This window comes from Neofelis nebulosa, chromosome 6 (genome assembly GCF_028018385.1).
Source record: "Neofelis nebulosa isolate mNeoNeb1 chromosome 6, mNeoNeb1.pri, whole genome shotgun sequence".
Classification (NCBI taxonomy): Eukaryota; Metazoa; Chordata; class Mammalia; order Carnivora; family Felidae; genus Neofelis; species Neofelis nebulosa.
In genome coordinates this window covers 109,594,210-109,619,383 of record NC_080787.1, presented here as the reverse complement: position 1 = coordinate 109,619,383, position 25,174 = coordinate 109,594,210, and the positions used below count along the sequence as shown (strand labels likewise).

The 25,174-nt window shown below is 40.1% G+C and overlaps 1 protein-coding gene across 2 annotated transcripts in view; it reads right to left on the bottom strand.

Moving 5' to 3' along the window:
* The window catches only part of DCBLD1 (discoidin, CUB and LCCL domain containing 1), a 67,720-nt gene that overhangs the window by 34,372 nt on the left and 8,174 nt on the right, over positions 1 to 25,174 (bottom strand). For both annotated transcript variants that reach the window (XM_058735084.1, XM_058735085.1), the window contains exon 2: positions 10,537 to 10,749. In XM_058735084.1, the coding sequence (XP_058591067.1) occupies positions 10,537 to 10,749 (213 nt within the window). The remainder of the gene's footprint in view (positions 1 to 10,536; positions 10,750 to 25,174) is intronic.

The window sequence follows — 25,174 nt, the reverse complement described above, 5'->3', positions numbered from 1 at the left end:
CTAATAGTGTGGTTGATAACTGCTCCAAGCCATTTTGGGTGGGCATATGCATTTCACTTTGAAACTGATGAAACTAAGCTTTTGTTTCCTCTGTGAAAGGGTGTGTTTTAAAAATGGTGGGTATGCCATTAAAAAAAAAAAAAAAAAAAAGACTCCTGCCCACCCATAACCATACAAAAACCAGAGACCAAAGAGAAACCTAACTCCTGAGAGCTCTGTCATAAATCAAATTAAGCAACAACAAAACAACCTCCTGAAAACTTTCATTAACCTGATGAACACCCTCTGAAACACACATTTAATTTCTCATGACAGATAAGAACATGCCGATGAGTCTAAGTGACCCTTCCAAGGGAGTGTCACGGGAGGAGCCAGCCACATCATAGCTGCTGGCTGCCAGGAAGGTGGTAGCTGGAGCTGCCGGATTTGTGCTCGGAGGCGTGCTGATAAAGCAATCTCTAGAAATGCTGAAGCTGCAAACGCCTTCACACTTGCGACCGGTTTCCATTTGCTTTTTCAGTGCAGTCAGATGGCACGGTTGTCCTCGCCTGCCAATTGCAGTAGGGTCATCGTACAAAATTACAGAATTTTCAGGGCCATTTTCTTTGAAAAGGAGAGAAATTAGCATAAAAAAGGATATTCCTAGACTATGCTATTAAAACCATAGTCACGTAAGAATGTAAGTGGATACGTATCCCTGGAGAGTTTTGGTCTCTGGTTCCCAGACAAAAATCAGTGACAGATGATAAATGAACCAGGCAGATTCCAAGACAAAGGTGCAGCTTTCCTTGGGGCTATGAGACGCAGGTCAAGAGATGCTGGAACACCAGGGCTCACAACCCACCTAGGCCATTCCCTCTCTCCCAACAAAAGATGGCAGTTACTGAAACTCATCACAGTGTCTCCAGGGAAGAAGGATCTGGGGAAAAGGAGGAGGAGGAGGCCCATAGCTTTTTCTCCCTGAGGCTTACAGTTATGTCAATGAGGTACCTTGTGTGGAAGGTACCTCAATATAACCTTTCTTAATAAGTTTCTTTTTGAATTCTATCATGGCATAAAAGACAAAACAAAATAAAAAAACAAATAAACAAAAAGTAGTCTTTCCCAAGAATGTCCAAAACGCAGACCCAATCAGAACAAAATAGACTTGAAGCCCAAAACAACTTTGCACAAGCTAGAAATTTCTTCGAAGGCTTTTGTTTTATTTTCAAAAGTTGTAAGAGTTTTGCATGCTTCATAATATTGGCTGGGAGACATAAACCATTTATAAAATAGAAGTTACTAATCTTGTGCTTTCTCCCTATTTAGGATTTTTAAAAAATCAACAGACAGGGTATAATGCAGTATGCCAGATGTGTATCTTTCTAAAAATTGTCATAGAAGTTGTGTTGCAGTTAGGAATTAAAACGCTTAGTATCATTTCCCACTTTTCCCGTTTCTCTTGTTCCTAGTGTAATATAAATATTACCAGTTGGCTTCCCATCACTGTACTTCTAGATCACGGACAACGGTTAAAAAAAATATTGGGAGTGGAGGTGGAAGTGCCAGAAATGTAAGAGAACAATTCCTGGGGTTCTGAGTTTTTCTATATCGCAAATCATTTAGCAGACCACAACTGATTTAATCAATTTACCGTGAGGCTCCTGTGGTAAGCTGGTTTCTTTCTACCTCTAACCACAATGCCTCCTTAAGCATGCTGACTAGGAAGCATTTTCGTTTAAACCTTAACTTTATACTGGTACTCTGTATGTGAGTGATTTCTCAGAACTCCGTCTTCTCCTCAGGATACCTCTATGGGGAGGCCTGGAGAAGTTTCCATCTCTTCCAGCAAATGAAAAAACTACAGCTCAGGTTTTCTTCTACACAAACCACTGGATCGGATGGTTTTTGTCATGCAGAATTGGGACATTACAGGGTTTAAGAGTGGAGTCTCTGTAATCAGATGCCCAGACTTGAATCCCACCCAGATCTAGTAGAGTGATAAGCGAGTTACTTGAGGTCTTTGAGCTTCAGTTTTCTTAACTGTGGATGTTAATAATAGGCCCTGTCCTTAGGGCCATCATGACAGTGAAAGAGGATAGTGACTCTAAAGAACTAAGCCCAGGGTACAGCATATAACTGAATGTTCACGTGTAAGCACCTTCTACAGTACTTTATGGTCTTTTCTATATAATAAGCAGAGTCCTAAAATTTTATGTAAATCGAGTCTTTTTGAAAATGCAGAGGGGATATTTGCAGAGCTTTTGTAAAAATCCAGATTTTTAAATATATGTTTGCCAAAACCAAGCTACATGCAGTCAGATTCATTAAATGTTCAATAAGCATCAGCAATTGCAAGACTATGCTAAGTATCAGGGCTACTGAAAAAAAAAAAAAAAAAAAGAATATAATGCAATTTCTTGCTCAAGGAACCCTGTACCTTGTGTAAAGAAGCTAACATAATGATCTCAATCTGAGATTCGTGCTCTAGTAAAGGCTTAGAAAATCAACACAAGCCTCAGAGAGAGAGTAAGCGGGGCTATTGGACATCAGAGAAGGCTGTCGGGTAAATTGCATTGGATTTAGTTCGTATGCATGCGCATGTGTGTATGTGTGTGTTAGAAGGGGTGGGAAACACAGGGGAAGGAAAGGAGACCCATAGAAGGAACACCGTCAACAAATGTACAATGGCATAAAGTTGTACAATGTGATGTGTACAATGTGATATGGAAAAGACACAGGCATGGGGAGACCCAGAAATGAGCTGGAAATGAAGGTGGGGAAGAGAGTGAGTGAGCCTTGAATGCCACCCTGACAAGTTTCTGTAACCAGGGGGATACAATTAATAACTTTCAAAATACGGAAAGAATCGCTTCTCGGCCTTTTGGCTAAGATCAAGTGCAAAATACGGAAAGAAAGAAATTATAATTCTATTCAACAAGATAGCCTTGGCTAGCCTGGAGGGAAGAGAGGCTGGTGAAAGGAGAGAGGGAAACATGGGGAGGCTCTTTCCACAAGAAACAAAGATGTAGCCTGGCAGTGAGAATAAAAAAGCCAAACAGAAACACAACCAACTGTGGGCTTGCAGAATATGTGTTCTTGGTTCATCTCACAAGGCTGGATGGAGAAAATCTGTAGAGGGAGCGGTTTCTGGCTTGGGGAACCCTTGTCACATGCTTGGAATGCTTTGGGCAAAATGATTTGACCAGGAATGCACCAGGAGGGTAGGGTGCAGCAGCTCAGCCTCCACTGGGTGGAAGGGGAGTATTCAGGGTGCTGAGAGTGGACCGGTGGGAGCGATGAGGATGATGGCTCACACCTGCTGAGTGCTTCCTGTGTGCCAGGCCTCATTTGTTTAAGTTATACATATGTGCCTCGATTACCCATATACAGCTAGATAGTACTGTTTTGCCCATTTTAAACATGGGGGATAGAGACAGAGAAAGACTACATAACTTGCTCAAGGTTAAGCAATTAAAAAATAAGCAGTATGGCAGGAATGTGAAGGCAGGCAGTCTAATTCCAGAGTCCACACTCTTCAGCACAAGTGAGAAATCTAGGCAGAAATGACAGCCTTAATCTCAATCAATGCTGAAGGCCAGCCTGGTTTTATTGATCCACAGTGACCCGGGTGGGGAAGCCTATGAGACTCCATCAGAGCAAGGTCATTTGAGATCCTGAGGAGCCACTATCTGGTTTCCACCCAGATTCTTCCAGCAAGTCCATTGTCCAAGAACAACCCTAAACTTCACACATCCAGGGAAGGCCAAATTTCAAGGGAAACTGGGACCCAGTCAATCTTCCTGAAACATCAGGAAAACAGAAATGACAATTCCTCTGGGGTCCCTGAGGGCAGTGGCAGCAGAAACAAAACTCTTGAGTGAATTCAAATCTCCAGGTCCTTTCTGGTCAGCAAGACCGGAAATGGAACTTAGCCATCGGATGAGTCATGAAGAGTTTTAAAGTTGAGAATAATGACCTTTAGTATGCATTCACAGCCCTCCCTCTTTAGTGTCATAAATAAAAGTTAGATATTTCATACTTTAAATGTAGGTATTTTGGTATAACACAGTACCTGAAGCAGCATCTACGTTTTCCCAAAGTTCAAGATATTTTAATGTTTTATATAATTAACCTCTATTATTTTTTTACATTGTGAATATAAAAGGCCAGAGATGGAGAATCAGTACCAAAGCAGCACTCTGAACTGTACTATGAAACAATTCTAAATTTTAAGATATATTATTTAAATAGACTCTCTGTTTTAATCTTCAAATCCAGGCTTAAAAGTGAACCTGTTCAACCCTAGAGTAGTGTTGGCTACCTCAGTGAAGGTTCTGTGGTCTTATGTGCCCAAATATAAGATGAGTTTCCTCCGAAAAGGTGCCACCTTAGATTTGTGTTTTTCAAAGTCTCCTAGTACACTGACCTCTTTGAACAACAAGGAATCGAATTGTTTTGGGAAGACACTAGAAATACTTAAATGAATGTAGTTTTGAATGCCAAAAAGAGCCCACCTGACAAAGAGCTGTGAAAAGAAACAAAGAAAACAATGCAGTCTTAGTTTGCATTCCTGGGGAGGGGGGGAACATATGACCTCACAATTTCTAATGCTGGAAGTTTTTGCAAACAGGCCTTTCAAAGATCATTTTATTTCAGTTTTTAAAAAATGTTTATTTATTTTTGAGAGAGCGAGTGAAGGAAGGGCAGAGAGAGAGGAAGACAGATTCTGAAGCAGACCCCACGCGATGTGGGGCTCGAATTCTCCAACTGGGAGATCCTGACCTGAGCTGAAGTTGGGCACTCATACCGAATGAGCCACCCAGATGCCCCTCAAAGATCACTTTAAAAAGGTATAATGTTATATTTGCCAAAAATGCATAATCTGACTTCAATCATGAAGGAACAACAAACCAACCCAAATCAACATTCTACAGAATAAGTAGCTGGAACTCTTCAAAACTGGACAAGGGACGAAGTAAGACTGAGGAACTTTCCCAGATTAAAGCAGATGGAGGAGTCATGATAACTGAATGCTTTGTGACCCTAGCTGAATCCTGGAACAGAAAAGAGATGTTCATGAGACGATCGTGTTTCTTTGGAAGGCAGTCTCAGTTTCTTTGGTCTCTTGAACAGAAACCCAGAATTTCCACAGTTAGAGTGAAAACAACCTCTACTAAGCAAACTATACTTGTTACTTTTGGGGAGGGGGGGGGCGGGGGCGTGGTCAGGATATTAGCACACATGATCTTGAAAGTCAGTGTATATATATTTTAGATCCAAATGCTTTGTAAGTTTAAAAGCAAAACTTGTATTTAAATATATCTTTAAAAAAATAAAAATAAAAAAAATAAAGATATCTTTAAAAACTTATTTTGCCCTTAAAATTTGTTTTCCCAAAAAAAGGTTGATATACCTTTACTTTGTCAATTTTGCTGCATCCTGGCTGTTTCAAGGGTATTTTGAAAGGAATAATCAGTGTCTTAACTCAGTGATAAATACATATGGAATTCTTCTAACTGATATTGAACCTGAAATATCAACTATAATTATAATATGTGACAAACAGAAGAAGAATAATCCCACCTTGTCTCTATTAGGCCTTTTAAAAGCAATGAGATCAAGTGCATGTTTTGCCTGATTACTGTGATAGTTGGTGTGGTTTACACTTGTTTACAATGCATTTTACTACCATGAGTGTGGATTACAAAAGTGCCCGAAGTATATGAACCAAACATTTAAAACAGAATTGGCATATTAAAAATGAACTGCATCATGATTAAAAGTGCAGAACTTCAGCATACTCACAATTGTTAATGCAATCGGCATTCCAAGTACTTCCATTCTTGGCAAAGCTTACTAACACTAATGCCAGAAAACATTATTCTTTTTCAAAACATTAACTCCACATTCAAAATTCTGATAGTGTTGAGCCTTAAAATCTCTTGGCATGGGTTTTAACAATTCATTGGTTAATGAAAAAAACTGAGTTGGATAAACGAAAACTACTCAGCTATTTCAGTCACGCATGTAATTGTTAGAGCTGTCATATATGGGGATTTCAAAGAGGTATTCCAGAACATACATTCTCCACTGCTGCCCTTGGGCAGGCACTTTGTGCCATCACCACCAGCCCAGACAAGTGTTATGGATCCTGGAGACCCTGCACTACTAGGGCTCTCCCTCCATGGTCATGCCAGGTCCTGTAGCTACACTGGCTGCAGAGTAACCTCCCGCTCTCCCAGGGACCTGGGCAACAGCCCCACAGGAATGCCCACCCCCAGCTGGACACAGGATGACAAAGCACTTGTCCCTCCCTCCTCCTCCTCCACCTCCTCCTCCTCCTTTGCAGATGCCTGCACTCCTTAGGGAAGTTCAAACTGACCAGCGGACTATTTTAACTAAGTTAAAATATTGGTCTAGTTAGTATTTTTGGTCAAAGGAAATCTATTGTTTATTAACATATTAACATCTGATTGTTAAAGAAAAAATAGAAAGTGGAGAGAAGATATAACAATACCCATAGTTAAAACTTCTGAAGTCTCACTTTAAGATTCTCTAGAAGTTTGGGCACCTGGGTGGCTCAGTCGGTTAAGTGTCCAACTTCACCTCAGGTCATGATCTTGCGGTTCGTGAGTTCAAGGCCCGTGTCAGGCTCTGTGCTGACAGGTCGGAGCCTGGAGCCTGGAGCCTGCTTCGGATTCTATGTCTCCCACTCTCTCAGCCCCTACCCTGCTCACACTCTGTCTCTCTCAGACATAATAATAAACGTAAGAAATAAACTTAAGAAAAAATTCTCCTGAAGTTATGTTGTCTTAGTTGATGCGAAGGTTTTTTTTCCCAATTGATATATTAGTGTATATTCATATTTTACCTAATAGTATATCATAAGCATCTTCCCATATTAATAGTCTTTTAAACAAATATGTGTTTAATATGCCAACTAACTGTAACATGTCTTAGTGAACTGGTTCCTTATCATTGAACTTGTTGATTCACTTTAAAAAAAATCATTGATTCACTGAGTCGATCTACTACATTCACGTCACTGGATTCAATATTATAAGCACATAGATAGGAGTCAGTGGCTCCTCTCAGAATGCTTTTCAAAACTACAAAAGATACAAACATGCACACAACACATATAGCATATGCATGTCTACACTTTCTATATGTGGCCCTAAGCATTTAATTTAAAAAAAAAAAATTCTGGGGCGCCTGGGTGGCGCAGTCGGTTAACCGTCCGATTTCAGCCAGGTCACGATCTCGCAGTCCGTGAGTTCGAGCCCCGCATCAGGCTCTGGGCTGATGGCTCAGAGCCTGGAGCCTGTTTCCGATTCTGTCTCCCTCTCTCTCTGCCCCTCCCCCGTTCATGCTCTGTCTCTCTCTGTCCCAAAAATAAATAAATAAATAAAAAAAAAAAAAAAAATTCTTACAAGATGGAAATATCCTAATTTTCTTTCCAGGTATTTCTTTTATTGCTGATTTCTGTAATCCTTGTCTACTGGGTTTCCCTTAGCACGACCGATCAGGAAATCTCTAAAGTAGCCACAGAAGAAAAATACTGAGCATCTTTAAATGTTTCATCTTAAGAACATCCCTAGCCAATTTGGGCGCCTGGGTGGCTCAGTCAGTTAAGCCTCCAACTTTGGCTCAGGTCACGATCTCGTGGTTTGTGAGTTGGAGCCCTGCATCGGGCTCTGTGCTGACAGCTTGGAGCCTGGAGCCTGCTTCGGATTCTGTCTCCCTCTCTCTCTGCTCCTCTCCCATTCACATTCTGTCTCTCTTTCTCAAAAATAAATAAAGATTAAAAAAAATCCCTAGCCAAAAACATTAACTACACCTGCATGTCAGACAAAACTGCTGTATGATGTAATACTGGGCTGAGACTTTGTTGTGGTTTTCTCTGAGGGGTGGTCCTGGGACAGAGAAGCAGACATCTGGAAACGGAGGTCTTAGAGCCACAAAGACATCGATATAAATCCTCCTCTCATCCCTTACTGAGCTGTGTGATTTTTGGCATGTTAGTCAAAAACAGAAAACAAAAATCCAGCAAAAAACCCCAACTCATTGTGCTTCAGTTTCCCTACTTGTAGAAAGGAGGTAAGAAAATAACATTTACCTCCAAGGTGGACGTAAGCGTTCTAGAAAACCTATGTAAGGGTCAAGCATGTGCTTGGCACACAACAGACACTGAATATGCTTATTTCCACAATGAGCATATATTCTGTTTTTAAAAGATAAACCTAGGGGCGCCTGGGTGGCTCAGTCGGTTAAGCGGCCGACTTTGGCTCAGGTCACGATCTCGCGGTCCGTGAGTTCGAGCCCCGCGTCAGGCTCTGTGCTGACTGCTCAGATCCTGGAGCCTGTTTCGGATTCTGTGTCTCCCTCTCTCTGACCCTCCCATGTTCATGCTCTGTCTCTCCCTGTCTCAAAAATAAATAAAACATTAAAAAAAAAAAAGATAAACCTAACCATATATAATAAAACATAAAGAGAAAATTTTATTTACTTGGCTTTACTGCTACAGGTGAATTGTAAGGCATTACTCATTTCCTAGTGAAGGGTCTAGTCTTGAAAATTCAAGAGTCTAGAAATGTAGAGGTCGGTGCCCATAAGCTGACCATGAGCACCTGGGAATCTACCTCCTAATATGTAGTTCATCCCATGCTTTTCCTCCTTTCTGTATATTCGCGAATACACACAGGAGATGATGAAGTAAAGTCACAGTGTGGGAAAGCCACTTCCACTGTCCAATCCTGCTCCGGAATGATTTGCTCCCCTTTCTAGTTCTTCTCACCTCGCCTCTGATTTGAGAGAGCCCCAAAACAACAGAGGACAGGACTACTCTGCTGCTCTATCAGCAGGTGGAATTAACTGCTCACCTTTCAAGAAAGTAGATGTTCCCCTGGAGACACCAGTGTGGAAAAGCCGATTCTGGCCCTGCAGTGCTTTGCCCCATATTTTACAGGAGAGCTCTGACACTCAACCCTCTCCTCTGAATGTGAATGAAATTTCCTGGCTAATGAGGGTTTCCCTGAAGAGTGCTTCCAAAAAATAATACACATTTGGTCACCAGTAAGTGTTCCCAGGGGCCTTAAGCAACCCTGGAATTCTCATTTTTCCCATTTGAATCAAACTGTGGAGTTAAAAAGTTGCAACCAATCACATGAAATCAACTATCTTTACTCTGTCAGAGCAATTCAGTCATCATTAAAATAGACATAATATTCCCAGGGATACAAAAATCTTGGATTTTTCTTCCCCCCATGGGGGTTAGATAAACACACATATCTGAATGGTCTCCAGGCTAGTCTGGGCCTCCACGCTGGGAGGAGGAGCCAGGAGAGAGGAAACACATCTGTGTGCAAAGGTAAATACAACATTGAAAGTTGTGTGTGTTTGAGACGTTGCCTATAGAGCTAGGAGGTAGACAAAACTTGCATCATTTTTGGAGTTGTATGCATAGGGAATTTCAGAAAACCTCTAACCTCAATAGACCCTGTACATAAGATTCTGTCTTTGTTTTTGAATTGTCTAAATCCACGCTGTTTCCTTGGGCTCAGGATCACAGGGTCACTGTTACAGTGACTGCAGACTCCAATGTACTAACCGCACACCACAAAGCACAAAAAAAGCTTAGTTTCAAAAGATTGTTTTGAAAACTGTCCTTTGCTTTTGCCGTTCCGTTACCCTGAAAACTCTGACCTCAGACATGCACGGTCCATTCCCTCGAGTCACTTGGGTCTCTGGTCAAATGTTCTCTTACTGGAGAAATCTTCCTGACCGTCCCTTGTGAAGTAGTAGAAACCCACTCAAAAATAGGCCCTGTATCACCTTAGGATGCCTTATTTTTCTTACTCTTATTTTTCTTTAAAAAAAAATTTTTTTTTAAGTTTATTTGAGGGAGAGATGGAGAATGAGCAGGGGAGGGGCAGAGAGAGAGAGGGAGAGCAAGCATCCCAAGTAGGCTCTGTGTTGTAAGTACCAAGCCCGATGCCAGGCTTGAACTCATGAACTATGAGATCATGACCCGAGCCCAAACCAAGAGTTGGATGCTCAATTGACTGAGCCACCCAGGCTCCCCTCTTATTCTTATTTTTCTTTCTCCCTACCTCTCATATCATAGATGCATTTGATTTTCCACCTCCCCTCCCCGGCAATGCAAGCTCCATGAAAGGAGGAACTTTGTTTTTTCACTGCTATATCCCACAGAGTTCGTGAATACCCCATTACTGTTCAATAAATATTTGCCACATGAATGAATGACTTGTAGATGTTTCAGCCAAATGCCATACATCTCCAATTCTCTTCCCAGCAAGATATAAATGCAAACAAAGCTCCTGGAATACATGTAAGGCTAACACTAAATCTCCTTAGATGTCTTTGTTGCAACTTACAAAGCAAGTGTATCCATATGAGCTACGCTAAGAATTTACAAAAAGCAAGCTTCTCTTCTAATCTTCCCAGGCTATAATACTAATGAACACACAACTTGCCCTCCCTCCCAAGTTTCAAATCATTTCATGCTCACAGAAACCTAGATATCTTTCTTACCATACTGATCGGAATTGGTGGTGAAGAGAAGGTAGTCAGAGGCACAGGTCTGGGATTCAATATCCAAATCTCCTAACCTCAGAATCAGTCTCTTCCCCTTTGGTACTCTGATAGTCTTTTCACAAACAGTGTGATTGGGGTAAGTCCCTGGATAATTCTTAGACGTCATTGTGCCGCTGTCCTGATAGGTCACTATGTGCCCACAGCCATCACCTGGTAAAGAAAAAAAAGAATGAAAGAAGTGAAATTAATTCTTATCGAGCATTGAGAGAGTCTAGTACAATCTCCAAGTCATGTATTTATTCCTTCTTTGCAGAGAGAGAAAAGCTAAAAAAAAAAAAAAAAAAAAAAAAGAAGAGGAAGAAGAAGAAGAAATTATTTATTATTTCAGGGTATTTCATCTGGTTTCCCAGTTTAATCTTCTGAATATTGATCAAAATGTTTCCGATACTAGAATGGAAAGCCCTTGGCAAACACATCATTTAATCACACTACTTTTTCTAACCATCTATCTACCCACTGAAACTTGCAGAGTAGGCCCTCGACACTCACACATTTGCCATTTGTGGCAACGCCACGCAATAATTTGTGATGGAGAAAATAATCTGACATGCTTTAGAGGGTCATCATACTGCTACACAAGAAAATGTGCGCCACATGCTGCTGGTAGAATCTGAGACCCAGGCTGAGAGGAGAGTGAGAACCTGTAGGAGGCTAGCAGCCATTTGACATTCGTATCTCAGTTAATGGCAGTCACAGTTGTGAAGGTTCCTGATAGACCCAGGAGGTGTCATTAGAGATTGTCGAGGGTCTAGTGCATTGAGCGCTTGCCACGTAACCAGACCTGGTATTGACAGAGATACAAAAAAAGCAGCAAGGGCAGCTTCGCAGAACTAAGAGCAAAACGGGAGACGGTCACATGTTCAACTAATATAATACTAGGTGCTATGTGCCATATCGGGAACTTAAAGTGCTGAGGAAGGTAGGAGAGAATCGATTTCAGTGAATTATCACACTTCACTAAAATAAATTTTCTTAAGACTTTTCTGAGTAGGAAAAAACATCAATTGACCAACTAGTTGCTCCAGTAGATGAAAAAGACTAAATCATTCACTCAGATATCTAAATGCGTGCACAATTGGGTGGGTTGCAAGTTAAATTAGCATACATTGCATTCAAATTGCAAAATTCCTGTGGTTAGTTTGGCTTCACATAAAAGCAAGAATTTCTGCCCTTAGCTGGAGAGAGAGAAAGCAGAAATTGACTGAAGAAGGAATTCTCGGAGTAGTAATAAAACGAGGCCTCTGCATCCCAAAGTCTCCCACAGAGAAGCCCCAACTTGAGCAGCCTTCTTCCTCCTCTAGCCTCTTCCTGAGCTAGAGAAGGATTGGCCTGGGGCCTTCGTTTATCCCACTCTCTTCTGACCCTGAGGCTCCCAGCCTAAATGATAATGGAGGCTTAGTTAAAAAAAAAAAAAAAAAAAAAAAAAAAAAAAAAAAAAAAAAGGGGGGGGGGAGGAGGGGGAGGCACAGAACTCCAGAATCTACTCCATTATCAGCAGACAAGTCTAAGGAGAAGATCCACCCATAATCCAGAAACTGCCACAAAATTCCCAGGGCCCCAGACAGGCGGATGGATGGGGAGAGAAGAATTAACCTTACCAAGCGATGGGTCAGAGAAAACCAGCAGAAACACAGGTGGACACCAAGATAAACTACTATGAAACCTGGGCACCTAGGGAGAAGCTGTGCAATTTATCTGGAAGATGATAGAGACCCATACAAGTTTTTGAGAAAGGAGATAATGAAAGAAGTATTTGGAAAAAAGATAGTCTGGTTTGGCAATGCTACAGGAATTAGGATGTAAAGAGAATCTGGATCAGAGGAGCAGGACAAAGGCTAGGAATGGGGCAGCTAGAAAGGGAAGGGAAAGAAAAACAGATATTCACAAGAAAAAAAAAATTACTGGACTTGGGTCTTGGCTACTTATAGTGGGAAAGACAAGAGGAGGGAGAAGAAAAAAAAACAACCACTGAGATTGTGAGTCTAGAAATGACTGGAACACTGAGGCTAATATAAATAGAAAGAGAAGCCCAGAGAGAGGGAGGAGAGAGAGAGAGAGCGAGCGAGCGAGCAGGTCTGGGGGCAGACGTTGTAAGTCTGGTTAAGGCTGAGGTGACAGCTCTATTTCTTGACATCTCTGGCAGTGAGCACAAAATAGTTAAAAATTAAATGAAAATTATACTAGAATGAAGCATGTGGTGCAGAAGCACATAGTGAACAGGGCTTTGACTTAAAATTTGAATTATTTGCCTGCCTGTAAAGGCTTTGGTTTAAAAAATCCAATTTTGGGGAGCCTGGGGGGCTTAGTCGGGTAAGCGTTCAAGTTCAGCTCAGGTCATGATCTTGCGGTTTGGGAGTTCAAGCCCCGTGTCCGGCTCTCTACTGTCAGCTCAGAGCCTGCCTGGGATTCTCTGTCCCACTCCCCACCCCCCCACTCTCTCTCTCTCTCTCTCTCTGTGCCTCCCCCACTGGCGCTCTGTCTCTCAAAAATGAACATACAAAATCAGTTTAAAAATCCAATTTACAGTTTCTCTTGAAAACTGGAAAGACATGGCAATCATGCCAGCAGGCATTCTTATGGGGCTAGTGACACAGTGGCTGCCCCTTTAAAGGAGACAGGTGCCCTAGCTCCCCACCAGACCCTGACTGCTCATTTCTATGACACGTCCCACCTTGGGAGGCAATGATTTTGAGCATGCTGCTAGGGCAACACTAGGGAAGCTAGTGTACAAAAAATCATGCATACAATTACACACATAACTGACCCTCTCTATGCCGCCAAGAGTTCACCTGGTCAAACATGTCAATGCCTTTTATTACTATGAAATTCTCTGCTTTAATAAGAAAAGAAAAAGCAAACTCTTTTGGAAAACACAACTAAAAAATATAAAATGAAGGGTAATTATATGTGAATCAACTTTCATATCATTATTGTATTCTTGATTTTAGATGACATGTCATGACAAAGGAAAATCCCAGGGTATCATGTTTATCCAACCCTGTAATTACACTTCTTACCAATCACTTTCACTCTAAAGCCCAAGAGGAAGCTAATTTTACCGGGTGATACGGGGCAGAAAGTGAGCAGGTTTGTCTCCAACACTCCCCTGTTATTCTGCCTGGGGAATCTGTGCCTCCTTGGAAAAATTTCTCTTTTCCATTAACTATCAGAATGAAACTCTAGGAGTCTTTGTTCTGCCAAACAAAACAAAACAAAACCCTGAAAGGAGCTGCTGAGTCCTAATTCGTTAAAAAGCAAGCTGTCATTAGAAGTTGTAATTTCACCTCTGCCTGTGGACAGAGACTATTTCTAGAGTTTTCTGTGGCAAACACTAATATAATACATTTATCCCAGGGTATTAACTACATCAGGAATTTTCACCCTATTGTCCTCCCATAGCGTGATTAAGAAAACTAGATAGAATAATAATACTGTAATACATACTTGAAAGTGGATGAGAGAGTAGATCTTAAATGTTCTCACCACAAAAAAAGAAATGGTAATTTTGTGAGGGGACGGAGGGGTTAGCTAACATTGTCGTGGTAATAATTTTGCAATATGGAAGTGTGTCAAATCAACACATTGTAGATTTGAACTAACACAATGTCATATATCGATTATATCTCAATAAAGCTGAAGGAAAAAAGCACTAGAAATATGCCAAAGGGGAGAATAGAGAACTGGTAGGGAGAGAAAATGGCTACCATATCATGGATTGTATAAGGTAGATTCATGCAAATAATCAACAATAGAGAAGCAATATTCCCATGACCTCATCCTAACACTCTGGTAGTTTAACTCATCACCTGACTGTAGTTAAGAATCACTGACAGGGAAGACAACAAAAATTATTTAAAAATCTATCAGTCTTTGTTCCATTTCTTGTGTGTCAATGTCAATTTCCTGGTTGTGATTTGCAAGATGTTATCATTGAGGGTAACTAGGTAAAGGGTACAGGACATTTCTCTGTGTTATTTCTTGCAATTGTATATAATCTACAGTTATCTCAGAAAAAGTTTCATTAAAAAAATTGAAAAAAAATCTGTCAGTGTAGTTAATTTTGGCTGACGAGGGTGAAAATGAGGGGGCTTTCATTTTCTACTTTATACTTTTCTACACTATTTGGTTTTGTTATTCTGTATGTTTCTCCCATTTAAACTATGCTTAAATAAAATATACAAATTTACATTGAAAAAGTATATATGGAATGCCAACCAATAAAGGAGGCCACTTTTATTTGAAAATCTTTCTGTAACAAATTCATTATCCATCTTCCTCATATTTGTCTAAGGATCATGGGGTGTTATGTCTGCGGCGGGGGGGTGGGGGGGACACTATACATGTTGCAGTTTACAGATGAGAAAACACAATGTATACTGACTTTCCTTAAGGCTGCTTTACTGATGGTGGATCCCAGACTGCAATTCCCAGGTGATTTAGCAATGGTTCTAGGATTTTAAAAAACATTTTTGTCTCTCTTCTTTGATTTTGTAACAAATACTTATGCTTAATCTTTAAAAAACATCTGAACTGCTGCCCTATCAGACCTTCCTTTGGATACTTTGATGACACCCTCCTATTAAAATGAACAGTTCCCTAATAAGAGAAAGCTGACTCCTGCAAGTCATAAACAGATGGAAAACCATTGGGTAGACGGTTGAGGAAGAACTTCAAAATTTAAGTGCCAGATGTGTTACCATCTAAACTCACTGATGGATCCCAGCATGACTACAAGTAAGGCAATCAGATACTAGGTGTCTCCAGGTTGGATAAAATGTGCTCTATGCACCAACACCTATGAAGCACTCTTGCCAAAAAGCAAAACGTGAATCAATAATTGACTCCAAGTCTCATCAAGCCTTTACACCTAACTTCCAGGCTACAGGAAATGCACAAGTTTATGGACACCGTAAGGAAGCCATTAGCCAAATCTAGGCTGGAATATGCTAGTGCAACTGACCTAGTTTCTTCAACAATGAATTGTATAAAGAGGCATAAAAGAATGTATTTATTTTAAACTAAAGGAAACTGAAGAACCACAGCAACCAAGTGAATCTCATTTGGATCCTGATTTGAAAAACCAACCTTATAAAACTGTTTCAAGAAGGTAAGTGGGGTACTGATATCAGGAAAGTATTATTCATTTTATTAGGTGTGATAATGATGTTGAGGCTGTGTAAGAAATGTCTTTTTTTAGGGAGGCCTACTGACATATTTGGGCTGAAATGGCATGATAACATGAAGTCTGGGATTTGCCTTAAAATACTCGAGTAAAAAAAGGGAGGAAGCAGGATAAGAAAAAAGAGATGGGGGAAGGTTGATGGCTGCTATGGGTGAGGGTTCGGTTTAAAAAAAAACGGAAATGAAAAGAAATGCAGGTCAGTCTTTAGGGGAAAAAATATCACCTTGGTTTTGAGGATTAAGCTCCATATGCTGTTGGGAGGCCTGATGGGTAGTGAGCCACAGTGATACAGGAGTGTGGGGTGAGACCGCTAGGTTCAAGTGTCACCTACCTAACATCAAAGGGGGGGGGAGCATGGAAATAAAGGGGAAGGAGGAAGCTTTGCCACAGGGAACTTGTCTAGTCTTCAAAAGTGGCTACCACCCAGTGTTTATCTTTTTCTTCCTTTGAACTGTAATTTAATGGTCAAAGCACATGATGACTAAACTATCCGTCATTTCCTCCTCTCCTCTGCAGAATATTTGAAGAGTGGTCACTCCATGATGGGCCTAAATCCTGGGGTTTGCTTGGAGCCATAGCCGACCTGTGAGACTGATCAAACCCCTTCTCAAAACAACTTAAAAAACAAAACTGGATGAAGTTGAGATTTTGGAAAAAGCTGCTAAGTACTCAGTAGTTTATAGATCCCCAAGTGACCTCTACACAAAATTTAATTATTTGATTTGTGAACATTTGGAAACAATCTAAATTAGAAAAGGATGGTCAAACTATATCTCCAAGCCATGTGGTAATAAGGAAAAGTTAAAGTCATGGTTTAGAATTCTCTTTAACTTAAAAACGCGATATAGTGTACTAATAGATATAAAGGGAAAACGTTTGAAGTGTTACGATGTAGGATTACAAGTGATTTTCATTTTATTGATACATTTATTTTCTAAATTCTCTACAATATGAAAGCATAATGTAGATATCAGAAAAATAGTATAATGAAAGATACCAAATTTACCTAATATTCTGTGTAACATAAGCTACTTTTAGCATTAGCCTTAAGGTACAGACTGAAAGAAGTCTCTTTAAACCAATACGCACAGACTGTCATTAAAAACTCACTCAACAGCTAGGAATTTAGAATAATGCAGATCTCACTTGAAGGAGCTCACAGGCAAGAGGAGAGGGGTGTGCTAACAAGTAATTCCTGAGAGTATAGTGACAGCTCCCAGAGGTATGGGCTCAATATCTATTCTCCAAATGCCTGAAATGAATGCATATGTCTCTATGCTTTTAATATCAGCTGTTCCGGAAGTATGGATATACAGGGTATTTTCTAAATAAGCTTAAAACAAATCCCAGATGCTTGTCTACACGCGTCAACTGTTTATTTAGTCTACTCTAATTCCACCCACTAAGAAAGGAAAACAATAACTTCCTTAAAAGACTATTTCCCTTTGATAAGAAATCACGTTCCACTAACAGAAAAGTGAAATTAAGACATACCTAGTATGAACTAAGTTCTGTAATACTACAAAGCAAGAATTAGGCTTCAGAAGAAAACTCTCAACTGAATTGCACTTGTGGAAAACTGGATGACATAAAATACATAACGCAAAAATTCCTTTAAGATTAATTATTAACTAATCCATACAAGAAAACAACAGACCTCAAACATTTTAAAAAATTTATGACCCAGGGGCGCCTGGGTGGCGCAGTCGGTTAAGCGTCCGACTTCAGCCAGGTCACAATCTCGCGGTCCGTGAGTTCGAGCCCCGCGTCAGGCTCTGGGCTGATGGCTTGGAGCCTGGAGCCTGTTTCCAATTCTGTGTCTCCCTCTCTCTCTGCCCCTCCCCCGTTCATTCTCTGTCTCTCTCTGTCCCAAAAATAAATTTAAAAAACGTTGAAAAAAAAAATTTATGACCCATAGTTAGAACATAGATTTTTGGGGTGCCCAGGGGGCTCAGTCGGTTCGGCATCCAACTTCGGCTCAGGTCATGATCTCACAGTTTGTGAGTTGAAGCCCCGCATCAGGCTCTGTGCTGACAGCTCAGAGCCTGGAATCTGCTTTGGATTCTGTGTCTCCCCCTCTCTCTGCCCCTCCCCCACTTGTGCTCTGTCTCTGTCACTCTCTCTCTCAAGAATGAATAAACATTAAAAAAAAAGAGATTTTTCATTACAATCTAAGTAAGCACACATACACACACGTGTAGAAACAAACAGAAGTCTAACGTTACAATTCTTTTTAGCGTATGTAATGCATTATGATTTTCCTATTCCACTTCATTTTTTTAAATTGAAAGCATGCTGGTTGAGTCAACTGAATTAATTTTATTGCCTACTAATGGGTCACCACCTGCAATTTGAGAAATAGTGCTCTAAAATATCACAAGAGTGAAACCATTTCTAGAAACATGATTTCATTCCTGTTGTATCGTTGCTCTTCTAATATTCAAGTTATAACAGGTCTCAACCCATATACAATCACCTGTGTGTGGGTGTGAGAACATCTTTTCCCATGTCTAAGATCAAGTGAGCTCTCGATGACTACAATCTTTTCAACCACAAAGGGGAGTTTGCAATTATTACAGAGTTCTTTGTCTGATGGCAACGTGAACAGATTTCCCAAGGTATTACTAATTTCATTGTCAGCCATACTCTCATAAATTTTGCTCTTTTCAGCTGTGTTTAACTATTTTATGTTGTGTGTTGCCTGGAATGGAAAAATAAGAGCAGGAGGGTCTAAGTGGTTATGTGAGAATAAAGCTAGTAAGAATGAAGTTGTGATGGTGACTTCAATTATTCAAAATTTTTCATTTTCTTGAAAGGAAAATGGATAATACTATGCTGACAGAAGACACAGCTATAGATTAGAAGCACAGGACTGAGTTCTGCAAAACTGTTTTAGAATCTCTTTAGACCTTATTGCCACCAAGTATAATAATGGAAGCTAATGATAGGACTAATGATCTAAAGAAGATGATACTTTTGCCTCAGCAGATGAAAGACATTTGGCAGTAAAATAAAAGGAAACACAAGGTACCTATTGTCAAAAAGTCTCTCCATGTAAACTCCCAAGATGGTGTTTCCTATCAGCTGAAAGAACCACTTAAAATAAATCAATTTGAATGCATGAAAGTGAAACGAGTCATTTCTTTTTTTTTAATTTTTTTTTTAACATTTATTTATTTTTGAGACAGAGAGAGAGCATGAACAGGGGAGGGTCAGAGAGAGAGGGAGACACAGAATCTGAAACAGGCTCCAGGCTCCGAGCTGTCAGTACCGAGCCCGATGCGGGGCTCGAACTCACACACCACGAGATCATGACCTGAGCTGAAGTCGGACGCTTAACCGACTGAGCCACCCAGGCGCCCCGAAACAAGTCATTTCAAGAGGTCCTATCCAAGACTCCTTACATAATGTGAGGCTGTTTCCATCAGGGTGCAAGGGCATCAAAAAATTTTAAGCGTTCACATAAGAAGCATACCTAACAGTAAAAAAAAAAAAAAAAAATTCAAAACCTAATGCTACCCTTTAATGTGCTATAAGTAAAACCACAAAGAACTGCAAGAACTGCATAGTTCTTGGTCACTCTCCTGTTCTGTGATTCCCAATGGAAAGTTAAAGATCACAGAAGGGGTGTGGGTGTGGGGGAAGAGGGCTTGCACACCTATTGCTTTTCTAATTTCATAAATTATTTCCATACACTTAAGAGGTGACAGATGACAATGGTTAGGACACTGGGCTCCTGCCCAGTACTGGCTGTTTGACCTTAGATAAGTCCCTTTACCTCTCTTAAAGAGCTACAATTCATCATCATAGAGACAATGATAGCGTCCCCCTCCCTCGACACACAGGGTTATCATGAGCATTAAGTGAGATAATGGTAGTAAAGTATTAAGCATAAAGGCTAGCGTACAGTAAGAATTCAAAATATTTTAACTGCCATATTTTTATTTAAAACTACCACACATATTAAAGTAGCAAGAATATTGCTTTGGGTTCGCTGACTTTGTCCAAATTCCTTCATTCACTGGCTCCATGATCTTAAGAAATTACCATTTTTTTGTGTATCAGTTTTCCTCATCTTTGAAAAGCCTAACCACATATGTGCCTGGGTGGCTTAGTCAGTTAAGCGTCCGACTCTTGATTTCAGCTCAGGTTATGATCTCACAGTCATGAGATCAAGCCCCATGTCAGGCTCCACACTGAGCGTGGAGCCTGCTTTGGATTCTCTCTCTTCCTCTCTAAATAAATAAACATTAAAAAAGAGCCTGACCACAATTGGGCATGGTAAAGATGAGTGAGCCTGTGTTAAGGGTTAGAGAGTCTGTCAGAAGCTCTAATTAGAATGCTCCCTGCCCCATTATGTATCCAGGGCCCCACTGACTGCTAGGACAGCATCTCCCAAAGTGGGCACTGTATGCTTTTGAGTCCTTGGGAAACTTAAAAGGAGGTCAAGCCTTCATCTCCAAAAAAGATCTGCAAGATAAATTTTACCAGTAGAATTTTACCTTTTTCTTTGGCACAGGCCATCTCACAGCCCTTAGAGTGCACAGTGACGTTCTCACAGCAGACACAGGTTGGAATATTCTCAGGGAACCCCTTCCTCAGTGGGTGTCTCCTGATGTAGTGTTCCATAGGGCACATGGCCAGCCAACTCCTGGGCTAGGCTCTCAAAAATGGGATGCACACTGGGATTCCATGATGGGGCTTCTGGGATTAAGGCTGAGATGCAGAGAAGTGGATTCTGGCCTTGAGACTTTAAAGAACAATACTGAAATTATACTATGTGAATCTGATAATTCAAAAGGAAGAATTTTCCCACTGTTGTGAACTCACACGTGCTGTGGGGGAAATTTGTAACAAATTGGATGCATTCTTTAGGAGAAGTTGCTTAATTTCAGAGATAAAAAGGGGAAAAAACTTGTTTGTACAGCAAAACAAGTCTAAGACAACTATTTTATCTCTGTTGAATAGATGCTTAGGATAAGGAAGTTAGAGAAAAGCAGCTGCTGACCTTTACCAGTAATGTCAGGATGTTGATGTAATGTCCAAGTTGCAATTGCTGGGGGTGAAGATAAACGCGGGAAATCTTTCCTGTCTCTACCACGCGCTATATTTTCTAACCTTGGTTCCATGTTAAATATACACACCACCAATATTCAGATAAAGTGTAAATGGACATTGACTTTTCTCTCTGGAGTAAAAAAAAAAAAAATCCAGTATACCAAGTGTGGATAAAGTTAATCTCATTTCGTTAAAACTATAAACATCTCTCTCTCTCTCTCTCTCTCTCTCTCTCTCTCACACACACACACACACGTATACACACACGTTGTCACTTTTCCAGATACATTTTTCAAAAACTCAGCAAGAACCAAAATGTTATTGGAATAGTTAAAAAAAAATCGCCATAATATTGTGAAAATGCTAATAACACCTGGCATTTACTAAACATTTATTATAAAATGTGGCAGATAGAGTATTCTAAGGGACTTTATGTTACTGAATCTTCTTATAAGTGTATTCTACCGATAATAAATATTAGTTCCCTTTTTAAAATTATGAAACATTTCATACATACACATACAGACATATAGAAAGTAATATCTCAAACATCCAAGAATATACCCCATAGCTTGTAAGATAGGCCATTTCCAATAGAGCACAACTGAAGACCCCAACACCCCTTTTCCATCCCACACCCCTCTTGTTATTGCCCCTGTTCTATGTGTGAAGAAGAGGCTCTGAGAAGCCGGGTAACTTGGCCCAGGTGGCTGAGCTGGCACCTGAACCTCTCCTGAATTCCAGAAACCACGGACCTCAGTCCCTGCGCTTTAAGGCTGCAGCTGCTAAAGTCACCCAATGTGGAGGTGAGGAAACTGAGGCAGACAGACTTAAGACTTGCCCATGCTCACATTACTGCTGAGCAGCACAATTAGTATTAAAACCCACATTATTCTTTTATAGTCTTACTCTTCTTGTCTCAAAATTAACATGAGGAAAGTAGCCATGGTTAATTCAGGGATTCTTGTAAAACTTATGAGAAACTCTATCACCCTCTCTCTTTAATTATTTAAGCAAGTACTTTTTACCACACTATTAAGGGAAAGTCTAATGAGAGGTGACTATTTTACCTCCAACAAAGGTTGTTCACTTTTCTTAGCACCAAGGTGGCTCCTAAAAGATGCTCTGTAAATGAAGTTTTCAGTGGATCAAAGTGCTGCTTCTTAACCTTCTGTGGGCACACCAGTCATCTTGGGATCTGGGTAATAGGCAGGGCCTGGAAATACTGTGCGTTCAAAAGGTTCTTGGTAATGACTATTTTGCTGATGCCTGAAAGATATACTCTGAATAGCAAGAGACTTAAAGAGCCCTTATTAATTAATTCCTATTAATAGATAGGGACCAGGGGTTCCTGGATGGCTCAGTCAGTTAAGCATCAGACTTTAGCTTAGGTCAGGATCACACAGTTGGTGGGTTTGAGCCCCACGTCTGGTTCTGTGCTGACAGCTCGCAGCCTGGAGACTGCTTCGGATTTTGTGTCTCCCTCTCTCTCTGCCCCTCCCCCACTCACACTCTATCTCTCAAAAATGTTAAAAAATTAAAAAAAAAATAGGGATCTTGCAGTGAACCTTTTCAAAAATGAAAAATTCTTGAGATACCAGTTTTATATGGTTTTATTTTAATATCTATTCCTAAAATTGGAACAAGTCTATATTCTTAACTCTTTGACACTTATTTTCATGATTTCATTTGTAAGTCTAGAACAGGCAATAATAAATTTCAGGATCTACATTTAAGCCAGGGTGACATTTCTGACACCTGGAAAAAAGTGTCAATTTAGAAATTATTTAGGGGTAACTGGGTGGTTCAGTCTGTTAAGAGACCAACTTCAGCTCAGGTCATGACCTCACAGTCTGAGAGTTCGAGTCCCACGTCAGGCTCTGTGCTGACAGCTCAGAGCTTGGTGCCTGCTTCTGATTCTATGTCTCCCTCTCTCTTTGCCCCTTCCCTGCTTGCTCTCTGCTCTCTCTCTCTCTCTCAAAAATAAACATTAAAAAAATTTTTTTAAAGAAATTATTTGAGCATATGGTAGAAAATACACAAAGAAATAGGATGAGAAATTTTATAGGAACATACACATATGTACCATATAGAAGTAAAAAGCAATCAACGTTAACTGACCAGAAAATAGCAAATCTCAGTTAGGAAAGAAATGGTATCTTATCATGCATCTACTGAAGTATGAAACATTAAGAGTTGATGGAGGAAAAAATAAACTTTACAAGCTCATATCACATTGCACAGTCCCCAAAAAGTATACTGCCTTTGTACATTCCACATCTTGTACCACAGACTTTATCACAATGCAATAAAAACACATGGTTAACTACTAATTGAGACTTGAAAAAGTCTTAATATTTCTGGGGCAAATGTGATCACCTCTAAGAGAAACCAAAGACTATTACAGATTTATTGCATAAATAGCTTCCTGAAAATATGTTTCTCTAAGACTTCTTTAACTTGATCTCCCCAGGACAAGAGCTTTCGTAGAAGATGAAGGACAGGAGACCATCCTAAGGTATCTAGGATTGTAGGACATGCACCTGTATCCCATTATGGACACTCAAAGTGAGTGTGTCTCGGGAAGCCTGGGTGGCTCAGTCAGTCAGTTAGGCATCCGACTTTGGCTCAAGTCATGATCTCATCATTTGTGAGTTCGAGCCCCATGTTGGGCTCTAACAGCTTGGAGCCTGAAGCCTGCTTTGGATTCTGTGTCTCCCTCTCTCTCTGTCCTTCCCCTGTTCTCACTCTGTCTCTCTCTGTCTCTCAAAAGCTGAATAAAAGTTAAAAAAAAAAATTAAAAAAAAAAGTGAGTGTGCCTGGGGTAAATGATTCAATCTTTCTGATCTCAGTTCCTTTCTTTCATAGCTCTCAGAACTGTTGGGATTCAATTAGATGCAAAAACCACTTGATAAATCAACATACCTATGAAGGTAGGGTTTTAAATTTTTATTGACATAAAAAAATCTACATGGAAAAGCAATGATCGATGGATGCTTACACCACCAAATGAAATGTTGATGGGGAAGAGTAATTTTCCTGAGTAAGAAACTATCATTTCACAGACTATTTACAGGTCATAAAGGAAAAAGGGAGCTTCACAATGGAGGGATCAAGCTGTCACTTCCTGAAGTCACTGATCATTTTTAGCATGATAGAAAGTGGGACAATAATAACAATAATAATGTATGCATCTTGAGGCACAATCAGCAGCACATGACACCTTTGTGGTACTTTCACCAAAAACACTTAGCATTAATCTAATCAAGTCTTTAGGTCTAATTTCAAGGTTATAGAGAATTACAGTGGCTAGTGCACCAAGTAAAAAATACAAAACTCAGAAGCCAGTTGGTCTAATTTAAGATTGATCTGTGTCACAAAATAGCTGAACCTGATTTCCTTGCAGGAAAACAAAACACATGTGTGTAGCGGTCACTGGTACCTAAAAAGTGACTTAAGAGATAGAATAACTAACTGTAACGTGTGGACCTCGTTTGGATCTTTCTTCGTATAAAGCACCAGTAAAAAGACATGTTTAGATCACCTGGGTAAATTTGAATATGACTTGACTATTAGATGATATTAAGACGGCACCATCAATATTTTTAGGGGTGTTCAGTGCACTGTAGTAATATAAGAGACTATTTAGAAACGCAAATGAAATATTTGGGAGAGAAATGCCATTTGGTCTTTAACAGATGTCAAATACCTCAGGGAGGGGAAGTGTTTCTGTTAAGATCTTAGTAATACAGCACAGCAACTGTAGCAAAGAGGATGAAAAAGCAGGGGGGGGGGGGGGAAGAAGATGAAAAACAGAAAGAGAAAAGAATTTCCTACCCACAAGGCAAGAAGGTTTCATAGATTTTTAGACCCTAGGGAGCTAGGAGCAACAGTAGATACTGAGGCATTTCTCTATCTGGAGGCTATCTTCAATTTTAGTCTCTTGGCAAAGCAAGGGCTTTTTCAGGGGGAAAAAAGGCAAATCATGGTCCATGTAATTCTCAAAATAAGCAGCCTCTGTTCTAAACTCCTCAGAATGGGAGTAATTCAATAAATAGCTCTCATGTTTCAGTGGTCCTATGGACTATTAAGTCTCAAAAGTTTCTTCTTTTGGGCTGAAATCAACCACATTTCAATATGAGGCAAGCTTGCTTTTGTGAAAAGCCTTAAGAAGGCTGAATTAAATCCATTCAGCCATTTAAAAATTAAGTGAGTCTCACAGAGGTTTTACCTACATTTCCTGTAGGAACTTTTATGCACTAGTAATTCAAATTTACTGTACTTCTTAACTTTTAATATCCATTGGCCTTGTACGTTGACAGAATAGCAAAATAG